The sequence below is a fragment of the Ranitomeya imitator genome, chromosome 3 (assembly GCF_032444005.1).
Source record: "Ranitomeya imitator isolate aRanImi1 chromosome 3, aRanImi1.pri, whole genome shotgun sequence".
In the NCBI taxonomy this organism is placed as follows: domain Eukaryota; kingdom Metazoa; phylum Chordata; class Amphibia; order Anura; family Dendrobatidae; genus Ranitomeya; species Ranitomeya imitator.
Window position 1 is genome coordinate 418,046,345 of NC_091284.1, and position 25,082 is coordinate 418,071,426.

At 44.8% G+C, this 25,082-nt stretch overlaps 1 protein-coding gene across 1 annotated transcript in view; it reads left to right on the plus strand.

Moving 5' to 3' along the window:
* Positions 1–25,082, plus strand: part of VMP1 (vacuole membrane protein 1) — a 247,704-nt gene that overhangs the window by 25,644 nt on the left and 196,978 nt on the right. Inside the window, exons 3-4 of the mRNA XM_069757189.1 lie at positions 1,298–1,397; positions 20,477–20,612. Of these exons, the coding sequence (XP_069613290.1) occupies positions 1,322–1,397; positions 20,477–20,612 (212 nt within the window). The 5' untranslated portion in view covers positions 1,298–1,321. The remainder of the gene's footprint in view (positions 1–1,297; positions 1,398–20,476; positions 20,613–25,082) is intronic.

Consider the following 25,082-nt stretch of genomic DNA (forward strand, 5'->3'; position numbering starts at 1 on the left):
TTCCATCTGCCTCCTTGGACAGTAGCCAGTAATGCATACATAACAAGAATTCTGCTAACTGTTTGACGGTAGTTTCATGCATGCAAATTAATGAATATACGGAATTTCTTCTATGTACTGTTTGTAATTCTGTTGAGAAAATTGGTTAAACAATCAAGTAAAAGGATTATGTGGACTAGTTTATTTTACTATAAAGGTACCGTCACATTTAGCGACGCTGCAGCGATCTAGACAACGATGCCGATCGCTGCAGCGTCGCTGTGTGGTCGCTGGAGAGCTGTCACACAGACAGCTCTCCAGCGACCAACTATGCGAAGTCCCCTGGTAACCAGGGTAAAGATCGGGTTACTAAGCGCAGGGCCGCGCTTAGTAACCCGATGTTTACCCTGGTTACCAGTGTAAATGTAAAAAAAAACAAACACTACATACTTACGTTCCGGTGTCTGTCCCCCGGCGCTCTGCTTCCTGCACTGACTGTGAGCGCCGGCTGGCCGTAAAGCAGAGCGGTGACGTCACCGCTGTGCTTTCCGGCCGGCCGGCACTGACAGTGCAGGGAAGCAGAGCGCCGGGGGACAGACATCGGAATGTAAGTATGTAGTGTTTTGGTTTTTTTTTTTTACATTTACACTGGTAACCAGGGTAAACATCGGGTTACTAAGCACGGCCCTACGCTTAGTAACCCGATATTTACCCTGGTTACCAGTGAAGACATCGCTGAATCAGCGTCACACACGCCGATTCAGCGATGTCTGCGGGAGATCCAGCAACGAAGTAAAGTTCTGCCCTTTCTGCTCCAACCAACGATGTCACAGCAGGATCCAGATCGCTGCTGCGTGTCAAACATAACGATATCGCTATCCAGGACGCTGCAACGTCACGGATCGCTAGCGATATCGTTGTTAAATTGTTCAGTGTGAAGGAACTCTTAGCCTAAGCATTAACAGGCAAGTTGCTAACTACCTGCCTGTTCTGCCCAGTGCCGACTAAGAGCCATCAAGGTCTGCTCCTGCTGGCGATTTTTGCTGCTTCACGTCAACAGAGCAGCTCTTGCTCTTCCAAGCTGCTCTTTTCATGACATCGACATCATACTGATTGACAGCTGGCTTGCTGCAGTTATGCGGCAGGGAGCCGGCTGTCAATCAGCATGACATCAGCAGTCATGCCTCGTCAACAGAGAAGAGCAGAAGAGAAGCAGCTGTTTTGTCAATATGATGTCAGCGGAAGCCACAGAATTGTGCATAAGTGAGAATGACAGTGTTTTTATTGTTTTTTTTTTATTTTTTATTCTTCTCATAAGTCTCTAGTTCAGTTGACATATGAAATGGCAGAGAATGGCACAGATTGTGAACAGCGGCGTGTTGGAATGGCCAAAGAACAACATAACGGAAGCTTTACAGGTATTCTACTCCTTCATTAATGTTATTGTATAACTGCTGTGAACAATGGACATTTTTTACTTTTTATAAGATTACTACTGATTTAATGATGCATTATTCGTGTGTGTGTGTGACTTTTTGCAGATTCCAGATTTCTTTTGCAATCATCAGATCTAAGCAAAACAATATGTACCCTAATCCCTCCTAATTATATTTGTACTGTAAGTGTATTTAAATGCTTCAAGGTAGTTACGAACATGAGACAATTCAGAATCCAGATCCTTGATGTAATAAAAATCTTTCTTTATTGTAACAAAATTAATAAAAACCTTGATATACATGATGCAAAAATGTTAAAAATTGCAAATACATTTCAGAGCAAAGTTCTTAATCATCCTCTTTAATGACAAATTCTTCAATCATTTTCCCTCTATATGTCACTCACTGACTTTTAATGCTTTTGCTTGTAAACATTGGAGCTCACTTCTGTAAATGCACTTACTTTTTCCTATGTTTTGTTCAAGGTACGGCGCACTCATACATTGCACAGAATGTGACCCTGCAGTGCCCATGTAATTTGGGATGACAATTCTAATTGAAAAGTAAAGTTTGAGTGTCTTGGGTCCGATTCCTTAAAACTGGAGTAGCGTGCAATCGCACTACGCTAGTCGTAATGAAATGGGAAGCGCCAAATTCATTAAGAGGTGAACCCCACTTAATGAATATGGTGTCTCTCCTAAATGCCATGCACTTCCAGAAATGTCATGCACTGTGCAATAAATTCTACTCCAGTCAAGGACTGGAGTAGCATTTCTGGCATACAAAACCTCATAATTTTTAATTCATTGTACGGGTGGGTGTGACCATGCTCCACCATGACTCTGCCCCAGCCGCAACCATTTTAGCAGAGGTAAGTAAGATTGAAGTAAATAAAAAATGCCCAGTCTTTTTCTGGTACAAAATATTGATGAATCTGCCACATCGTGTAGGACCCCAAGAAAATGAGCGAAATATAGTTGTTAAAACTTAAAACCAGCAACCACTGGAAATCCAAACCTCCACTTGTGGCCCACTCCGATCTAGTAAAAATTGATATCATATACCAAAACATCCATAACAGAAAATCTAGTTATACTTTATTTTAGTGTTTGCGTTAATAAAGGCTATGGACACCTATGGGATGGTAAAAATAATCTTCATTCTTTCATTTACCTCCTACTTTTTTTTTAAACAAAATTGTATGTAGTTTTGAAAAACTAAAAATTACAGAAAGCATGTTTTGGATTTTTTTTTCTCCCCCTGATAATGCTAAAAAAGCAAAAATCTTTTTTTCTATGATTATATAACAGAGGAGCTAAAATAAGTTAATAAATTAAATAAAATTTGGGGTTCTTAAAGAACAGTGTTTTCCCAAAGATGATTAATTTTTTTAATTTCTCAACTTTTGAACCTCTGGTTAACGTGTTAGACGTCAAAAATGTAAACATGAGAGGTCTAATCTTCAGGACCTTTATTGCTGCTGATGTTGAGCGCCACTAGTTTTGGCTGGAGAACAAGACAAGAATATAATGTTGAGAAGTTAAAATTAGTCAAACTCTCTCATTTAGCTTTTTCTGACAGTCCCATTTAAAGGGGTTATTTGGGGTTTGGGGACAAGAACTTATCAGGATCCTGCTCTCCAGCTTAGAAAGGGGACTAAAAGCTCTTTGTTCTGTCGACGCGACCATCTAACTTTACGTAAGTTAGAAAACTATTTCTAGTTACTAGGTAAACATATTCTGTCACATCATGTACAGTACATGTACTTACACACGAGTTTCTGTACCCAGTGGAGTTCTTCTTTTTCTCCACTCCGTGTTTCTTAGTGAGCCAATAAGCTAGTTCATGAAGATATTTTGAGTTTGGGCAAAGTCAGGGAGCAAAAAGGAAACGCCCAAACCAGCCAGGGACGAAAAAGCTAAATTCCTTGTTGATCTTGTACTGGTTGGACTTAAGCCTATTTGATCCATTGTTGCAAGGCGGCAGAGTTTTCTGCTGAAACAACTTGTTCTGTAATGATATGAATAGTTAAAAATAATATAATTGAGTCATGTGCAATATGGTCTACATTTAAAATAATTGTAATAGAAAAATTTAAATTAGAGTTAAAAGGAACCTGTGATGTTGAAAATGTTATCTCCTCTGCAGGCAGGATGTTCTAGAGCAGGGGAGCTGATGAGATTCATATACATTTTGTGGAAAAAGGTTTAATTAAAACTTGAATTGCATGGTGTTTAAGTCCAGTGGGTGGTTCTACACAGTGATTGACATTCCTTCCTCTATGACTGTGCATACAGGGACAGCTGCCACTCACTAGTAGGACCACCCACTGGACTCCATACAAACACCAGGGATTTCAATGAATAAAATACAAGTCATACTGAATCTTTACCAACAAACCTTTATATACGGTAATTGTCTTCCGGTTCTCCTTCTCTATACCCTGCTATCCACAGATTTGACAGCGTAAAAACGTCATGGGGACAACACTATTGCTCAAAATTAAAATCATATAAATAAGTTTCAATATAGAGCATAGCCAGGAACTATTATGGACAAATGTGGGATAAATCGCTAAACCTTAGAGACACCAACAAGAGACCAAACAGCACGATCAATTATCCCATATTGTACAAAAAGAAATTTTATTGAACATAACCAAGGTACAAAGGCATGGGGGGAAGGGTTAGACACACACGTACGGGCATCAGGGCGCACATGGTACAAAAGTATAGATCATTGTGTCATGTATAGCTATAACCATTGTGTTAACCATCATTATTGCGCTCTCCCAAATGGCCTAACAATATCAATAGTGCGCACTATTTGCATTTCCCAGGCCACCTTACCTGGTACTGTAAAACCCTTGTTGGTGTACTACTAAGAATACTTTAACCGGACTCACAGGTGTGATGTCTGTCATTGGTATTGTTAGGCCATTTGGGAGAGTGCAAACTTCGGACTAACTGAACACGAAGAGGACATCCGGGCTGCATATGATCTCTGACTTCTTTTTCATGTTCAGTTTGTTCAAAGGCAGAGACTTGGGCGCCGGGCATCATGTATCATTAAACCACATCACAGCCCCGGGACCGCGAGTGCCGACACTGTTGGAACAGAGCCAGCACCGGAGGGGAGTATAGGCATTATTATTTTATGGGGGCCGAACATTTAGTTTGAGAAGTAGTGGACAACTCCTTTAAAGACAATTGGTCAGAATGATTTGGCAGTGTAAAGTAAACACATGTCTATGATGGCATTGTTATACTGATTACATTGATACATTTTGTGAAGAAATCTGTGCTGTGGTTCTTGTTTAATCAGCATTTGAAGTTTTCTTCTAATGAGATTTCTGTGCACAAGGCTGGAATTGTGGGTAGAGTCTTCTGCTCTGGCTCTTCCTCCTGCCTCAAGGATCTCCATGACAAGGCACTGATTTTTTTCATTGACCTGCCACTTGTTTAGAATTGTGCCCGTCATTGGCGTGGGTGGCACAAGCAAAACTTTCTATGGGTTTTTTAATTGTGAAGTTGAACTGCACGATAGAAATATGGCTAGTCGAGAGCGTTCCCATTTGTAAGAGAATAGATCATTTCCTTTTATAGAAGGAAGTGCAGCAAAAAAATGCATTGAATGTTCCTAAACATGTAGTTGTATGCATAGGTAGTAGGTCAAAGTTAAAGGAACGCTGGTTACAATTCCCAGATGTGGCAGAAAGAGGAAACTATCACTGGGTGCCCCGAGATTCCAGAGGAGGCAGATGATCCAAAATTCTCAAGTGACTGCAAAAGACCCACATAGAGATTTGGTGGCAGCAGGCCCTGAGATTTGCATAGTAAGGCCAAAAGCCAAATTCTAATACGTACACCTCTACTCACCCAAAATCACCAGAAAACTTGACTACAGTATGATCAAAACCAAAAAAATATGAAGTTTTGGGTCTTTGTTCTGTGGAATAATTAAATAAAGATAGAAGTTTGTGGGTCAGCTGTACGTCTTGAAGAGGAAGAATGAAGCAAATGCTAAACAGAGCATTCTGCCTACAATGAAACGTTTTGGTGACTGATGTTTTGGGGCCTATTTGCTTCCTAGATAACATTGTGTGGAGGAGAGGGTAGGATGGATTCATTCAAGTATCAGGAAATCCTAGGAGAAGATGTCCTATTTTCTGTTAAGGAGCTGAAGCTAGGATATCATTGGACCTTCTCAAAGGACAATAATTCCAAGTAAACCTCAAAGTCCACCAAGTCTTGGTCTCAGAACAAATTTTGGTGATTCTTAAGTGTTGGGTTACAGTGGCCTAAATTAGTCCTCATTGAAAACCTTTGGTGGAATTTGATGAATGCTTTTGCAGTACTTAAACCCCAAAATATTAGTAAACTGGAAACCATTGTCAATGACAAATGGGTTAAGATCCTTCAAGAACACTGTCAGAAGCTGATGTCCGGCTTTACATCACGTGTGTAGCAGGTTGTTCTATCCAAAAGAGAGCTGCTAAATACTAAAGATTCTTTCATGAAGGGGGAATAATTCTGAGATTGCAGTAGTTATTAAAAGGGGTATTTCTCCTTCGCCTCATTGGGGGACACAGACCGTGGGTGTATGCTGCTGCCAATAGGAGGCTGACACTAAGTGATACAAAAAAAGTGATCTCCTCCCCTGCAGTATACACCCTCCTGCTGGCTCTCGGCTCCCCCCCTGCAGTATACACCCCCCTGCTGGCTCTCATCTCCTCCCCTGCAGTATACACCCCCCTGCTGGCTCTCAGCTACCCAGTTCTTGCTTAGTGTCTGTAGGAGGCACATGGGTCTGTTTCAGACCCCAACGTTTTTATTTTATTGTTTACTTTTCTGTAAATTTTTATTTTTTAATTAACGGAGTGAAGGGGGCGACGGTTCCTTTCAAGGTTCCGATCTCCCCCGAACCATCAACAGGCGAGCACGGCGAGTATACCTCCCCGTACCCTCTCCTGCGACGTGGGAAGCCATGCCTGAGCTCACTTCAGGGGCGACGGTTCCTTTCATGGTCCCGATCTCCCCACACCAGCAGCAGGCGACCACATGGAGTGTCGCCTCCATGTATCCTCTCCTGGAGCCAGGCCTAATGCCGGACAACTGGCCCTGTCCACCCGGACTGAACTCCGTGGCTGTACAGAGGCCCCTCTCTATGGCGTCCGAGCAGCCCCCACTGTCCCACCACTGTGAAAGCGGATGGCACAAGGAGGCGGACGGTTCCTCTCCACCTCCCTAACAAACGGATGATGGATTGAGGCTTATCCCTGCACCGTCCACGCTGCACAGAACAGCGCTGAAACCACATCCGCGGCGGCTCCATGCCGGGACGCGCATCAATGGTGAGTGGATCCATCTTCAGTGGGATATGCACATGCTGACAGGCAGCCTCAGCCACTTCCCTGTGGCCCACCTCTCTGAGGTAACGCTCTGGATGGCTGCAAAAATTTAGTCCCCGGCTTCGGCCGATTTGTAGGCCGCATCCTGGAAGTCTTGCCTGGAACGACCCACTGGTGACGTCCGCCGGCTACAGAAATTTAGGCCCCGGCTTAGGCCTATTCAACATCGTGTCTGTGGCTCCGCCCCCCAAATTGGCGCTTCTCGCTCTCTGCGAGATTTTATCAACTCTGCAGCTCCCGGTGGCCATCTTGGTCCACCCGGCCAGCTCACACTGGGGTGACCGTATTTATTTATTTATTTTTTTTTTTTTTTCTGGTCTTAAAGGTGCACGACCAGTATTCTCTGGTCTTAAAGGTGCACGACCAGTATTATCTGGTCTTAAAGGTGCACGACCAGTATTCTCTGGTCTTAAAGGTGCATGACCAGTATTCTCTGGTCTTAAAGGTGCATGACCAGTATTCTCTGGTCTTAAAGGTGCATGACCAGTATTCTCTGGTCTTAAAGGCGCATGACCAGTATTCCCCGGTCTTAAAGGCGCATGGCCAGTATTCCCCGATCTTAAAGGCGCATGACCAGTATTCCCTGGTCTTAAAGGCGCATGACCAATATTCTCTGTTCTTAACCCCTTTCTGCCATTGGACGTAATATTCCGTCCATGTGGGGTGGGCCTTAATTCCCAAGGACGGAATATTACGTCCAGCGCGATCGGCCGCGCTCACGGGGGGAGCGCCGCCGATCGCGGCCGGGTGTCAGCTGCTTATCGCAGCTGACATCCGGCACTATGTGCCAGGAGCGGTCACGGACCGCCCCCGGCACATTAACCCCCGGCACACCGCGATCAAAGATGATCGCGATGTGCCGGCGGTGCAGGGAAGCATCGCGCAGGGAGGGGGATCCCTGCGGGCTTCCCTGAGACCCCCGCAGCAACGCGATGTGATCGCGTTGCTCCGGGGGTCTCCTACCTCCCTCCCTGCAGAAAGTCCCGGATCCAAGATGGCCGCGGATCCGGGTCCTGCAGGGAGGGAGGTGGCTTACCAAGTGCCTGCTTAGAGCAGGCACTTGGTAACGCTGCAGCACTCTGAGACAGATCGGTGATCTGTCAGAGTGCTGTGCAAACTGGCAGATCACCGATCTGTATTGTCCCCCCCTGGGACAAAGTAAAAAAGTAAAAAAAAAAATTTCCAAGTGTGTAAAAAAAAAAAAAACCTAAATAATGAAAAAAAAAAAAAAAATATTATTCCCATAAATACATTTCTTTATCTAAATAAAAAAAAAAACAATAAAAGTACACATATTTAGTATCGCCGCATCAGTAACGACCCGACCTATAAAACTGGCCCACTAGTTAACCCCTTCAGTAAACACCGTAAGAGAAAAAAAAAAAAAACGAGGCAAAAAACAACGCTTTATTATCATACCGCCAAACAAAAAGTGGAATAACACGCGATCAAAAAGATGGATATAAATAACCATGGTACCGCTGAAAGCGTCATCTTGTCCCGCAAAAAATGAGCCGCCATACAGCAACATCAGCAAAAAATAAAAAAGTTATAGTCCTCAGAATAAAGCGATGCAAAAATAATTATTTTTTTCTATAAAATAGTTTTTATCGTATAAAAGCGCCAAAACATAAAAATGATATAAATGAGGTATCGCTGTAATCGTACTGAACCGAAGAATAAAACTGCTTTATCAATTTTACCAAACGCGGAACGGTATAAACGCCTCCCCCAAAAGAAATTCATGAATAGCTGGTTTTTGGTCATTCTGCCTCACAAAAATCGGAATAAAAAGCGATCAAAAAATGTCACGTGCCCGAAAATGTTACCAATAAAAACGTCAACTCGTCCCGCAAAAAACAAGACCTCACATGACTCTGTGGACTCAAATATGGAAAAATTATAGCTCTCAAAATGTGGTAACGCAAAAAATATTTTTTGCAATAAAAAGCGTCTTTCAGTGTGTGACTGCTGCCAATCGTAAAAATCCGCTAAAAAACCCGCTATAAAAGTAAATGAAAAAAATGTATTTATTTCCATTTTCCCATTAGGGTTAGGGCTAGGGTTAGGGCTAGGGTTAGGGCTAGGGCTAGGGTTAGGGCTAGGGTTAGGGCTAGGGTTAGGGCTAGAGTTAGGGCTAGGGTTAAGGCTACAGTTAGGGTTGGGGCTAAAGTTAGGGTTAGGGCTATGGTTAGGGCTAGGGTTAGGGCTACAGTTTGGGTTGGGGCTAAAGTTAGGGTTGGGGCTAGGGTTAAGGCTACAGTTAGGGTTGGGGCTAAAGTTACGGTTAGGGTTTAGATTACATTTACAGTTGGGAATAGGGTTGGGATTAGGGTTAGGTGTGTGTCAGGGTTAGAGGTGTGGTTAGGGTTACTGTTGGGATTAGGGTTAGGGGTGTGTTTGGATTAGGGTTTCAGTTATAATTGGGGGGTTTCCACTGTTTAGACACATCAGGGGGATCTCCAAACGCGACATGGCGACCGATCTCAATTCCATCCAATTCTGCATTGAAAAAGTAAAACAGTGCTCCTTCCCTTCCGAGCTCTCCCGTGTGCCCAAACAGGAGTTTACCCCAACATATGGGGTATCAGCGTACTCAGGACAAATTGGGCAACAACTTTTCTCCTGTTACCCTTGGGAAAATACAAAACTGGGGGCTAAAAAATAATTTTTGTGGGAAAAAAAAGATTTTTTATTTTCACGGCTCTGCGTTATTAACTGTAGTGAAACACTTGGGGGCTCAAAGTTCTCACAACACATCTAGATAAGTTCGTGGGGGGGTCTAGTTTCCAATATGGGGTCACTTGTGGGGGTTTCTACGGTTTAGGTATATTAGGGGCTCTGCAAACGCAATGTGACGCATGCAGACCATTCCATCTAAGTCTGCATTCCAAATGGCGCTCCTTCCCTTCCGAGCCCTCCCATGCGCCCAAACGCTGGTTCCCCCCCACATATGGGGTATCAACGCACTCAGGACAAATTGGACAACAACTTTTGGGGTCCAATTTCTCCTTTTACCCTCGAGAAAATACAAAACTGGGGGCTAAAAAATAATTTTGAGGGGAATTTTTTTTTTTCAAGGCTCTGCGTTATAAACTGTAGTGAAATACTTGGGGGCTCAAAGTTCTCACAACACATCTAGATAAGTTCCTTGGGGGGTCTAGTTTCCAATATGGGGTCTCTTGTGGGGGGTTTCTACTGTTTAGGTACATTAGGGGCTCTGCAAACACAATGTGACGCCTGCAGACCATTCCATCTAAGTCTGTATTCCAAATGGCGCTCCTTCCCTTCCGAGCCCTCCCATGCGCCCAAACGCTGGTTCTCCCCCACATATAGGGTATCAGCGCACTCTGGACAAATTGCACAACAACTTTTGGGGTCCAATTTCTCCTGTTACCCTCAGGAAAATACAAAACTGGGGGCTAAATAATTATTTTTGTGGGAAAAAATTTTTGTTTTATTTTTACGGCTCTGCATTATAAACTTCTGTGAAGCTCTTATTGGGTCAAAGTGCTCACCACACATCTAGATAAGTTCCTTAGGGGGTCTACTTTTCAAAATGGTGTCACTTGTGGGGGGTTTCAATGTTTAGGTACATCAGTGGCTCTCCAAACGCAACATGGCGTCCCATCTCAATTCCTGTCAATTTTGCATTGAAAGGTCAAACGGCGCTCCTTCCCTTCCGGGCTCTACCATGCGCCCAAACAATGGTTTACCCCCACATATGGGGTATCAGAGTACTCAGGACAAATTGTGCCACAACTTTTGTGGTCCAATTTCTTCTCTTACCATTGGGAAAATAAAAAATTGGGGGCGAAAAGATAATTTTTGTGAATAAAAATGATTTTTTATTTTTACGGTTCTGCATTATAAACTTCTGTGAAGCACTTGGTGGGTCAAAGTGCTCACCACACCTCTAGATAAGTTCCTTAGGGGGTCTACATTCCAAAATGGTGTCACTTGTGGGGGGTTTCAATGTTTAGGCACATCAGTGGCTCTCCAAACGCAACATGGCGTCCCATCTCAATTCCAGTCAATTTTGCATTGAAAAGTCAAATGGCGCTCCTTCCCTTCCGAGCTCTGCCATGCGCCCAAACTGTGGTTAACCCCCACATATGGGGTATCAGCGTACTCAGGACAAATTGTACAACAACGTTTGGGGTCCATTTTCTCCTGTAACCCTTGGTAAAATAAAACAAATTGGAGCTGAAGTAAATTTTTTGTGAAAAAAAGTTAAATGTTAATTTTTATTTAAACATTCCAAAAATTCCTGTGAAGCACCTGAAGGGTTAATAAACTTCTTGAATGTGGTTTTGAGAACCTTGAGGGGTGCAGTTTTAAGAATGGTGTCACACTTGGGTATTTTCTATCATATAGACCCCTCAAAATGACTTCAAATGAGATGTGGTCCCTAAAATAAAATGGTGTTGTAAAAATGAGAAATTGCTGGTCAACTTTTAACCCTTATAACTCCCTAACAAAAAAAAATTTTGGTTCCAAAATTGTGCTGATGTAAAGTAGACATGTGGGAAATGTTACTTATTAAGTATTTTGTGTGACATATCTCTGTGATTTAATTGCATAAAAATTCAAAGTTGGAAAATTGCGAAATTTTCAAAATTTTCGCCAAATTTCCGTTTTTTTCACAAATAAACGCAGGTAATATCAAAGAAATTTTACCACTATCATGAAGTACAATATGTCACGAGAAAACAGTGTCAGAATCACCGGGATCCGTTGAAGCGTTCCAGAGTTATAACCTCATAAAGGGACAGTGGTCAGAATTGTAAAAATTGGCCCGGTCCATAACGTGCAAACCACCCTTGGGGGTAAAGGGGTTAAAGGCGCATGACCAGTATTCCCTGGTCTTAAAGGCGTATGACCAGTATTTCCTGGTCTTAAAGGCGCTTGATCAGTCCGAGGAGCCCTCCGCTGCCGACCCCAGCTTTATCCTCTAGTTCCCCTCAGTGGACTTCTTCACTGACCAATCCATGGTTCTCTGACCAAGAGATTGAATCCCTCTGTGTACCCTCTGTGTTTGGAGTGCTCGCAGGACCAATATACAGGGTCCCTATCCTACATGGGAGCCGTCGGCTAGCAGGGGCCGCAAGTATTCTAGAAACGTGCAGGCATCTAGAAACATACAGGTATCTAGAAACATACAGGTATCTAGAAAACGGAAGTTTTTCGTTTCCTGCTCCCTCACCAATGATTTGATGACAACAAGGCTCTGAATATGGATTGGATATTGCCTGAGCTTGCCAAAGCTTCAGAGACTAAACTCCCTCGAGAGCATTTGCCATTCAATTCGGATAAGCGATTCACTGGACAGAAGCCTCTACGTGGGATGCCATGCCTGGCCTGTTTTTTAAGGGCGACGGGTCCTTTAAAGGGCACCGATCTCCCCACACCATCAAGAGACGAGCACACGGAGTGTCGTCTCCATGTTTCCTCTTCTGCATCCAGGCCTAACGCCAGACAACCTGTCCTGTCCACCTGGAGACCTGTACTCTGTGGACATATAGAGGCACCCTTTTTGGCGTACGAGCTCCCCCCTCTGCATCACCACTATTTAGTGGATGATGCAAGAAGGCGGACAATTCCTCTCCACTTCCCTGTTAAGAGATTGATGGATCGAGGGTTCCTAATTTTTATCTCTGCACCGTGAAAAGAGGAGATGGCAAGAGACTATGACCTGCTGGATGCAGCCGCACATTCTGCCATGGGGCAGATTAACCGGGTAGAATCTCCTGTGGTATACCTACCAGTATCCCTACCTGATGGGTCATCAATTAAAAATACCACGGACTGTCAGATAGCAAATCTGGTTCGTTCCGTCTTGCGGCTTCGGGTCCAGCGCTCTATCCTCCCTAGCGACCGCATGGATTGCTAGAGCAATGGTCTCCTGGCTGGAGACCTTAACTACCCTGATTCACACCAGCAACAACTGGCCAATAAAATCCTTTGAGAGGGAGACTGACAAAGGATTGTATAAGGATTGTCCAGCACAGTCTAGATCTAAGGGATCTTGGTTCCAAACAGGGGAACGAAAAGTAAGATCGACCCTGGACCTCAAACTTCTAACAACCTTTGACATGGTCCTCCTTCTTTGGATGGAGTTCCTCCGCTCAGCCATTACTTCAACAGAAAAAGGTGCAGTTTCCGGCATCCATCGACATTCGGGTTGCTTGCCCTCTGCAAAAATTCCTTCGCCTTTCCATTCGTCAGCAGCATTTTCAAGTCACAACCTTGTCCTTCGGCCTTGCTTCCGCACCCAGAGTGTTTGCACGGGTCATGGTAGATGTCATGTTTCTCTTGCACTCTAGAGGCGTGCTCGTCCTGCCCTGTTTGGTCTGTCTAGCCGCCCTTCCAGGACTATGCTGAGTCGTCTATATCTCTTGCGATACCTTCTCTCCTGGGCTGGCAGCTACACTTAGACAAGTTCTCCTCATTTCCAGCCCAGCAGATATCCTTTTTGAGGATGATCCTGCACACTTCTAGAAGGATGGTAATTCTTCCTCGAGACAAGGTCATGGCCCTTCAACAGGGAGCTCGCGCAAGGAGAGTTCTGAGGACTTGATTACTCACCCCCTCATTTCATTCGATTTGCTAAGAGAGTTCTGAGGAAGAATGGTGACGACAATGGAAGCGGTTTCCTTCGCTCCGCTCGTTTTCAGCAAGTCAAACAGACTTTCAGACAATAGTCTCTGAGCTCCTTCTTCATCCAGGGCCTTTCTCCCGGTTCAATGGTTATTAGTAACTACCAATGCCAGTCTTCTTCTCCCCATCATTGTTCTGGAGATCCGAACGGTAGTTTTACAGCAGGTCCACTGCCTTCTGGCGGGTCACCCTATCCGAATTCAATTGGATAATGCCACGGCGGTGCCTTACGTCAGTCATCTAGCAGGTACCCACGGTCAGGCGCCATAACCGAGGTACCTCACTTTCTCTGATGGGCCGAAGTCTATTATTCAGTGATCTCGGCAGTATATATCCCAGAAGTAGAACTCTGAACGGCAAACAAATTCAGCCGTCAGGGTTCCGCCTCAAGTCAGTGGGAACTTCACCCCGAAGTCTTCCATCAGATCTGTCCTTACTGGAGCTCTCCAGTTGTAGGTGGGATGACATCCAGACTGAAGGCCAATGTACTCAATTTCGTGGTTCGGCCTCGAGATCCAAGAGCCATCGCTCTCCATGCTCTGGTTCTGCCGTGGTACCAGTTTCCATAACTCCCCTTCCACTGCTTCCGAAGCCTTTCGGAAGCAGAAAGGGGCCCCAGTGATCCTCAGAGATCCGCACTGACCACGTCCGTTTTTTGTTTGCGGAGCTAGTATCTTCTCTCCTTATCGCAGCACAACTGCAAGTAGGGACTTTCTCACAGGGAGTTTTCACATGTAGTTCTTCCCTATCGCATACCGTTAGATCATTGGGACCTTATTATTCCTAGGAGCCTTACAGTAGGCTCCTTTTTCATCCGGGCAGACTTTACTATCAGGGAAAGTCGTCCTGTTCTCCTCTGCGATATTCTCACTCTGACGAGTCTTCGGAGCTAGCTTCTCTGCTCTTTCAGACTTTTTTCCCTTATTACCTTCGAGGCAAGGTTGTCCTCAGGCCATTTCCATCCCTTGTTACCAAGGTGGTACTGTATTACCACTGTTATGAGGGCTTAGTTCTTCCCTCATCTCTTTTGGCTCCAGTCCACAAAATGGAATAAGATCCCCCATATTCTGGACGAAGTGAGTGCTCTGAGTAGGTACGTCTTGACAACGGCATCCTTCTGAAGGTTGGATGTTTTATTTGGGCTTCCTGACGGTAGAGGAAGTCTTCCTGACATTTTCAGGAAGGGTTTAGCCGTTTCATCGACCATGATAACATGGTGAATTCTTTTCACCATCCAGGAGTCCTTCCGTGCTAGATGTCAGCGTATCTCCCTGTCTATCAAGTGTCCTAGGCACCAGGCGTCTGCAAGGCACGCCTGCAAGCTTGCGGATTCGTCCAGTCCGCATGCATTCTTGAAGCACTATAATTCCCACACTTCCACAGATGTGAGTCTGGGCAGGCGGACTCTGCAGGCCGCGGTGGCGCACTTGTAAGTAGCAGTTACACAGGGCCTGATCTATTGTTGTCCCCACCCAGGGACTGCTTTGGGACGTCCCACGGTCTGTGTCCCCCAATGAGGCGAAGGAGAAATAGGGATTTTTGTGTACTCACCGTAAAATCCTTTTCTCCGAGCCATTCATTGGGGGACACAGCTCCCACCCTGTTATTAGCTTATTCTTGTTTTTTTAGAATATGACATGCTATACGCTCATATATTGTTATTGATCTCCTACTGCTTTTGCACCGAACTGGTTAGCTGAGAGCCAGCAGGGGGGTGTATACTGCAGGGGAGGAGCTAATTTTTTTTGTATCACTTAGTGTCAGCCTCCTATTGGCAGCAGCATACACCCACGGTCTGTGTCCCCCAATGAATGGCTCGGAGAAAAGGATTTTACGGTGAGTACACAAAAATCCCTATTTTGTGTTGAATTTGGAGAAACCGCTTGTTATTTTAGTTGTATTGAGTCATCTAATTTGTTTAATTGGTTTAACAGAAATTTTGTACATTTTCCCAAGTCTGATTTGCAATGGGAGTTGAGTAATTTGCAGTTGTATGCTCATGGGGTGGCAGATTTGAATATGTGTTGTGTCTAAAAAGGTATAGGCCCTTAAGAAATGAGTAACTGCTATGTGACACGTTTTAGCTTTTTTTTTGGTGTAGACCTTCATTTACAGATTCTTAGGCTGTGTGCACACGATGCAGATTTGGTGCAGAATTTTCTGCATAAAATCTGCACTAAATCTGCATCTCCTGGCAGAATCCGCAGGTGCGTTTTTGGTGCGTTTTTTATGCGTTTTTTGTGCACAAATCTGCACAAAAAACGCATAAAAAACGCACCTGCGGATTTCTATTATGGAGGGGTGCAGAAACACTGCAGAACTGCACAAAAGAAGTGACATGCACTTCTTTGAAATCTGCAGCGTTTCTGCGCAGATTTTTCTGCACCATGTGCACAACTTTTTATTTTTTCACATTGATTTACATTGTACTGTGATCACAGTGCAGTTCTGCAGCATTTCTGCTGCAGAAAAATCTGCTGCAGTTCTGCACTAAGGCCATGTTCACACAGTGCGTTTTTTACTGCGGAACCGCAGCGGTATTGCCGTGCTCCGATGCCCCCCCCCCCCCCGTGCTCCGATGCCCCCCCCCAGTGCTCCGATGCCCCCCCCGTGCCCTAATCTCCCCCCCTTATACTTACCCGGCGTCCCGGTGTCCGTCCGGCCGTCTTCTCCCTGGGCGCCGCCATCTTGCAAAATGGCGGGCGCATGCGCAGTGCGCCCGCCGAATCTGCCGGCCGGCAGATTCGCTCCAAAGTGCATTTTGATCACTGAGATATAACCTATCTCAGTGATCAAAATAAAAAAATAGTAAATGACACCCCCCACTTTGTCACCCCCATTGGTAGGGACAATAAAAAAATTAAGAATTTTTTTTTTTTTTTTCACTAAGGTTAGGGTTAGGGGTAGGGTTAGGGTATTTTCAGCCATTTTAGCCCTAAAAAGCTTCCTAGGAAACACACAGTCTCTGCATAGAAAACTGCATAAAAAAAGGATAAAAAAACGCATCAAAAAACGCATCAAAAAAGGACCTGCGTTTTCTGCCAAGAGCTGCAGTTTTTTAAAAAAACTGTCCTGAAAAAAAAAAAGGATGGAAATCCTGAACGTGTGAACATACCCTAAATCTGCATCGTGTGCACATACCCTTATGGTATTAAACTTGACATGCTATTTCAGTGGAGTGAAGTATTGGATCTAAGAGTCTTCTATGCAAATCTGTAGTTTCACGTTTTTCAGCTTTGCTTCTTGTTTGGCCATTCTAGCTTGATTTGAATATATTTTGTCCATTTCTGCAGCCTTCAGAGCTGGTCTATTCATTGCTGACTACACATAGCATGTTTTTTGTGATTTGCATTTAATAAAATATGCTCTTAATAATAGGGTGTAGGAAACATAAACTGTTCTGTTGTATAACCATTAGTGATGAGTGAGCGTGCTCGGATAAGGTGTTATCCCATCATGCTGATGTGCAAACAGTGTCTTCGGCGTTCTTGAATTATATGTTCTAGTCCCCGCTGCTGCATGTTTCGCAGATGGTCGACAGCTGAAACACATGCAGGGCTTGCCTTTGGTAGGAGAGGTCACTCCTTGTTGAATGACCATTTTGGTTCAAAAGCTTCGTCCTAATGCTGAGGTTTTGCTAGTGTGACACATGAATAGTCTGTCACTGCTTATTCTAAAGTCTACACAGTTTTCACTATATTGCATAAAACATAACAGGACATTTGAATAAGCATATGACAAGAAAGTGATCGCAGTGATTATGAGAGCCTCTCTGGAAAATCCCACTGCTGTGGGCTGTTGATTTAGCATGACTGATAACCGGTACTACCGGAGCTAACAGAGAGGTGAGCAGCTAAGGGGCTGGAGGGAGGTTGCTGGTATCTCAGGAGTTAACTTCTTATCTTGGAATTTAACTACAGCACTCACTGGGCCAGGCTCTGGTGGTCATTTTCCTTTGCAACAAGCTGTACACTATGTAGGATAAAAGCTCTTGTATAATGAGAATGACAGCAGATAGAAAAAGCAAGTCCATTGCAAATCTGCTAATTTCCATACTGTCTATACCAATTTCATAACCTTAGAATACCACTTTAACCACTAGCAGGATAACCGTCTGCTATCTTACATATGTAGTGTGCCTGCAGTCTTTTCAGCTTCTATAAGCCTGTTTAACTCTCATTGCATTTGCCAGTACCACCCTTTTTTCACCTATTTTTTGTAGTGTTTCTCCAGACTTTGCATAATCATAAACTACCTGGCATTGGCCATTGAAGTCTAGGCAACTGAATGTCGGCACCCACCAGTTTAATATTGATGACCTATTCTAAAGATATGTAACTTCAGGTAATTTATAGCATAATCTGTCATGTTTGTTCATGAGGATCAGCTCCATATCTTACGGTATGTTTTCCAAGAGCTCAATGCTAGAGTGGGCATAAACTTTCTACTAAAATATTACCCATGCACTGCACACAAAAAAGGAGATACAAACAAGTAGCAGCATGGAGGATAGTATGCAGAATTACTGTGCAGTGTAGCTGTGAATCCAGTTGTTAGATTAGGTAAAAAATGTACTAAAAGGCAGCTGCACTGTCTTTGTGCCTCTCTTCCTCAGCCTTTCTCTTCAGTTGCTTCACCTTTCCCTCCAGCCCTCTCCTCTCCATGGGCAGCATGTATACTTATCCCTCAGTGAGTTTAAAGTTCATCTGTTCTATTAAAACAGATCATTTCAGAGGGAAAGGTGAGTTTGATTAGAGGAAGAAGGTTTATTATGTGCTTTTAAAACATGGCTTAGTTGTAAGTGCAAACGAGAAATAAGAGCTATAAAGCGTGTTTCCGCTACTTAGACACAAACCGCTATCGCTCTCTGTGTTTTTATTCCTATCTCTGATATTAGCAGGGAGGAAGTAAAGGGCTGCTCCTAAACAGAAAGAAATGAGTGTGTGGCCTGCAAGTGAGTAGAGATAATAAACACTAAAGGTACCTTCACACTCAGCGACGCTGCAGCGATACCGACAACGATGTCGATCTCTGCAGCGTCGCTGTTTGGTCGCTGGAGAGCTGTCACACAGACAGCTCTCCAGCGACCAACGATGCCGGTAACCAGGGCCGCGCTTAGTAACCCGATGTTTACCCTGGTTACCATCTTAAAAGTAAAAAAACAAACACGACATACTTACCTTCCGGTGTCTGTCCCCGGCGCTGTGCTTTCCTGCACTGGCCGTGAGCACAGCGGCCGGAAAGCAGAGCGGTGAATTCACCGCTGTGCTTTCCGGCTGGCCGGCGCTCACAGTGCAGAGAAGCAGAGCGCCGGGGACAGACAGCGGAAGGTAAGTATGTAGTGTTTGCTTTTTTTAACTTTTACGCTGGTAACCAGGGTAAACATCGGGTTACTAAGCGCGGCCCTGCGCTTAGTAACCCGATGTTTACCCTGGTTACCAGTGAAGACATCGCTGAATCGGCGTCACACACGCCGATTCAGCGATGTCTGCAGGGAGTCCAGCGACGAAATAAAGTGCTGGACTTTCTGCAGCGACCAACGATGTCACAGCAGGATCCTGATCGCTGCTGCCTGTCACACTGGACGATATCGCTAGCCAGGAGGCTGCAACGTCACGGTTCGCTAGCGATATCGTTCAGTGTGACGGTACCTTAAGAAGTCAAGATGATACACAAGATATGTGCCTGAAAGTAATAATTTGCATTACCAGAAGTGATACTTTTATGCACTTCAGATTGTGAAATTATAGAGGCTCCAATTTAATAACACACTGTCATATACCATTGTCTTTTAACAATGCAGTCAGATACACAGTGGGAGGTCCAGGGACTAGCCATTTCATGTTTGTGCTTGGCTAGTCAGGTAATGCAAATGTTAGCTAGGTTTTGATGATTTCGAGCCTGGAGGTCAGATTGGAGTAAGAAAAAATACTGACATATTGAACTCGAAAACAATCATGAAATCATAATCACGGGATAATCTGCTATGGCGTTTCAATTTATGAACTTAAGACAGGTCAGCTGTTGCATGCTTTTAAATTAGAATCGCCCAAACCTGCTGATGTTGGCAGGATCACCTGACAATCTAATGTATATGGGACCTCTGGACTCTCTCCAGACATATGTCTGGGAGAGCAGCACGGTGGCTCAGTTGTTAGCGCTGTTGCTCCGCAGCGCTGGGATCCTGGGTTTAAATCCCACCAAGGACAACATCTGCAAGGAGTTGGTATGTCCTCCCCATGTTTGTGTCTGTGTCCTCCTGGTTCTCCGGTTTCTTCCCACACTCCAAAGACATACTGACAGGGAATTTAGATTATGAGCCTCAATGGGACAGTGATGATGATGTCCATAAAGTGCTGTGGAATATGATGGCGCTATATAAACAATGCGTAATGATAACAGATAAGTCAGGTAGTTTAAATTAAAATGCTCAGCTCTTTTGTTCTGTGGGTGATACGCCTTTGATAGAGTCTTCTCCACTCTCCGTATCGAAATCATATGAATGTTTGGCCAAACAATAACGTTTGTGTGCATATATCTGGTGTTTCTCCAACAGCTGTCGCTTGTGTGCATCTGAAGAGCAGGTTACCTGTCATCACCCTAATTCGCCACTGCGAAGCGCTATTATTTTTTCCCAATACCCCTGCATGCACAATTCTTGGCTAATTTTCTACAAAACCTTGATAATTTGTCTGTTTTATCATAATATACTGGCTAACTTTTAGATGAGCCAGTTCCTTAGGATTTGTGCTTTACCTTTCCTCACTTATTTGAACATCCCAGGCCTTTGTGATTGCTGTGTTATACTCGGATGACTAATGGCACTTCTTGTATAACTGCACTTGTGGTAGTTCATTGATGGAATGGTGATGCTTTAGGTTTAGGACATGCCTCACCAGCCCTCCGAATCGGAGGCTGTGAAGATATTGCACATTGACATGCAAAACATTTATAGTTCAAGTGAAACATTATTCTGACTCTTATTTCACAGATTCCAGTTTCCTGAATGAGAAGAAAAGGCGAGACCGTGAAGAACGACAGAGTATTGTTCTTTGGAGGAAGCCATTCATTACCTTGCAGTATTTTTTTCTTGAAACCTTGATAAGCTTGAAGGAATGGAGCTTAAAGTAAGAATTTATCTTGCTATGGCTAATAACTCATGCTTTAATTCACTGAACTTCAGTTAAAGGAGCCACTTCTTTTAAATATTTAGAAATGGCTGTATGAATGCATATTCACTCTTTCCCACCCCCTAAAAAGTATGGAGGATTCTACATCCAATAGCATTTTGCACTTGTAATTTGCAGTTATTCGTTAACTTGGTTATTGCTGGTTGCCTTTGGAAAAATACATCAATATATTCTGTTCTCAGACCTGTCGCCACACAGCTGGGCACTAGCTATGTGACTGTCCTCTCTGCTCCCTCAGGGCTTTGTTCTGTAGATTGGCAACTAACATTCTGAATTTAGCTTTAGACATAACTGAATATTTAATAAAAGATGGGTAGCTGAAATATCTAAAATATGTCTTAAAGTCTGATCTTCTGGTGAAAGTTTGCAGTCACTCTGAAGACTTTTGAATCTTTACAGCGTACACACTGTCAGGATTCTCCTGTATTGCCGGTTTGAGCAGATGATCACGTGATGATTTGCATACATGTGGTCTTGTGCTGACTAGACGTGCCTGGCCTTGCTCACTACATGTGAATTGAGTAAGGCCGAGCATGTGTAGTAACAATGTGGCTGGAAGTGTGCAAATTACATACTTGCAGTCATGTTACCGCCTGCAACAAAACCGGAGAATCCTGACAGCGTGCAGTGTAAGCAGTAAGGAATCGGAAGTCTTCAGTCACGTAGAGTGACAGTAAACTTTCTCCTGAATACCAGTTGCCCCTTAACCTGTTTTTTTAGTGTAATGTTTTAACGTGTTGTTCTCTTGAACTCTCTGTTCTTTATTTGGTCTCTTCTGCTTTTATTAGAAATGGTTTTCTGAAATTCTACAGAATTGCTGATTGGCTTTTCAAAAATATTTATATTCTAAAGTTCAGTTTAAAATCTACTGTACATATTCAACTCTCCTACACTTCTATAAGGCTAGGTTCACATTGCGTTAGGGCAATCCGTTAAGCGCATAGCGCTAGCGGATTGCGCTAACGCAATGTTTCTATAGGGTCGGCGTTCTACCTCCCCGCTAGCGCAGATCCCCGATCTGCACTAGTGAGGAACGGGCCTCGGACGTTGCAAGCAGCGTCCGAGGTCCATCACAAAAGAACAGCACATCACTAGCGCTAGCGATGCGCTTCAGCTAAAAATCACATTGCTGTCAACGAGTGTGCTAACGCAGGGGTCCCCAACTCCAGTCCTCAAGGCCCACCAACAGGTCATGTTTTCAGGATTTCCTTTGCATTGCACAGGTGATGCAATTATTACCTGGGCAAGACTAAGGAAATCCTGAAAACATGACATGTTGGTGGGCCTTGAGGACTGGAGTTGGGGACCCCTGTGCTAACGGACCCGTTGCATGGGACATTTTCGCCGTGCAACGCAGTCCGTTAGCATTAACCCATTAACGCAATGTTAGGCTAGGCAGGCAGAACCTATGGATTGGTAAACTGTAGTGATGAGCACAAGTGTTCGTTACTCGAATTTGGCTAGGGTGCTCGGGGGTGCACCGAGTATCACAGGTGATCGAGTGACATGTTCGAGTCCCCATGTCCTCTTGTTTTGCGACTGATAGACAGCCCCAAAACATGGGAGGATTGCCCGTGTTTGATTGCCACAAAACATGCGACGATTGCCTGACAATCAGTTGTGAAACATGTGGCCACGTCGACTCGAAGCCCCCTAGGCAAACTCTAGAAACGAGCACTTGTGCTCATTACTAGTAAACTATAGCACAGGACACCATTGCAACTAGGAAATTGGGCCTGATGACCAGGTTTAGCTCCCTGCCCTTTAAAGGGACACTGTCACCTGAATTTGGAGGGAACAATCTTTAGCCATGGAGGCGGGGTTTTGGGGTTTTTGATTCACCCTTTCCTTACCCGCTGGCTGCATGCTGGCTGCAATATTGGATTGAAGTTCATTCTCTGTCCTCCGTAGTACACGCCTGCGCTGTGCAATCTTGCTTTGCGCAGGTGTGTACTATGAAGGACAGAGAATGAACTTCAATCCAATATTGCAGCCAGCATGCAGCCAGCGGGTAAGGAAAGGGTGAATCAAAAACCCCAAAACCCCGCCTCCATGGCTAAAGATTGTTCCCTCCAAATTCAGGTGACAGTGTCCCTTTAAACATTTGGCAACTATATGCTTTCACCCAACTATAGGCTGGTGTATGTAGCTATCTACAAGAGTTGGTCATGATCTGCTTTTGTCTTTGTGAAGACAATACTTTAGCATTCACTATTTTCTCCATCGTCTCATTGGGGGACACAGGACTGTGGGTGTATGCTACTGCCGCCAGGAGGCTGACACTAAGTAGGTATAAAAAAAAAAAAGTTAGCTCCTCCTCCATAGTATACACCTTGCCACTGGCCCTGACAGCTCCAGTTTATGCTTAGTGTCCGTAGGAGGCACATCTCTGGGTTTTCCCAGATGCTTTTTTTCTCTGAAGATAAGACAGGGGCATCGGACCCTTTTGAAGGGGTCCGATCTCCCCAAACCAACAACGGGCGAGCACGTGGAGTGTCGCCTCCACGTATCCTCTCCCGCGACGTGGGATTTTTTTGCCGGACTAAGAACCTGACCACCCTGAGGTAACGAAACCCTAGGTTGTACAGGCATTCATTCCTTGTCCGTGCAGCCTCCACTTCACCAATGCACGACTACGGTGTTTAAAGGAGGCAGACGGTCCCTTTCCTCGCCTTCTGAAGGGTGTAAGGAGTTAGGGTGCCTGCACCGTCTTTTAATATTTATATATGTATATATATATATATATATATATATTTATATGTGGATTTTTTTATGTCTAACCTTATGCGCTGTCAGAGGGCTGCACAGGGGGGGCTCCTGCTTCATCGCGCGTTCTGCTGGCGACTATATCCGGCGCTGTGCTGGTTTCCAGCGTTTTCCCCCACAAGCAAACTTCAGCAGAGGCATAGGCGGAAGTCCCGCCCCTTTTTTAGGCGGTTTCCTGTTCGCCTGAGGCATTATGGATCTTGTAGTCTGAGCATGGGCGGAAGTCCCGCCCCTTTTTCGGCGGCTTCCGGTTTTCTCTGTACAGCCTGTGGCATTATGGGTCTTGTAGTCTGGGGGAAGTCCCGCCTCCATGGCGACGGTTTACTTCCGGTTTCGAGCACCCAGCTTTCCCGGGAGAGCAGGGGAAGGAGTGAAATCTAGTTCCCTGCTTCGGCCTAAACCGGGTCCATGCGCGGTAACTCCTCCCACTTTTTCAAGCATCCGCCCTGTAATTTAGTATATATGTGTGATTTGCACAGGAAACATGGTTCAGTGTTTGAGAGCATACGGGGACACAGGACTGGGGTAAGTGCTACTTCCCTCAGCCTGACAACAGTATTTGTTCTAGACCTAGTAGCTCATAAGGAGATACGGAGCATAACGGCTTTAGAGTCATCATGTCTAGAAACCCTAAGACTCACTCAGTTCTGTATACCTCATGCATTACCTGTCAGTCTGCTTTTCCGCATGCGCAAAGTAACCATCTCTGTGAGGCTTGTGATTCCGAGCGCGTGCAGGAGCCCCCGTCTGCTACCCTGCCTGCTACTCCGCCGGCTATCCTGCCAGGTGTGCCTGTACCTGGGTCGGCAGTGTCTCCCCCTGAGTGGGTCATATCATTAACGCAGTCTATGGCGTCTCTAACAAAGGCGGTTGAGTCCCTTCAAGCCCCTGTCAGGGACATTCATCCGCCTGTTTTGCAAAGATCCTCCGATTTTCAGGATCCTCCGGCCTGCAGGGGCCGTACTCCCTCTAGGCAGATACAGGGGAAACGATCCCACACAGAGTCTCCCGGTCCGTCAGGTGCATCAGCATCTTTGAATCCCGTCTCTCGATCTCCCGCGGAATTGAGTGAGCACGGTTCGGACTATGACTCAGAGGGGTCTTTTGATTTAGAAGCTCCTGGTTATCAGGAATCTGTTGACAGTCTCATTGAGGCCGTTAACCAGACTTTGGGAGTAGAGGATGTGGCCATCTTACCTTCTGGTCATAAGGTGTCCTTTAAGAAATTCAAGCAACCTCATAAAGTGTTTTCTACTCATCCTGAGTTTGAGGATTTAGTCCAACGTCACAGAGCGACCGGATAAACGTTTCTTAGGCCAGAAGGCCCTAGGTGCAAGGTATCCGTTCGCTCCAGAGCTTTGTAAAAAGTGGGCAGAATCCCCTTCAGTGGATCCTCCCGTGTCCCGTTTGGCCTCTAGTACGTTGCTGTCTCTTCCTAATGGGTCGTCTATTAAGGATCCGACTGATCGACTCCTAGAGAGTCTAGCTCGGTCGGTGTTTGAGGCTTCAGGGTCAGCCCTCGCACCGTCTTTTGCGGCCACATGGGTTGCCAAAGCTATGATAGCTTGGTCAGAGTCTGTAACCAAGGCTCTTCAGGATAAGGGGTTTCCTGTAGAGGTGATAGAGATGTCAAATCAGATA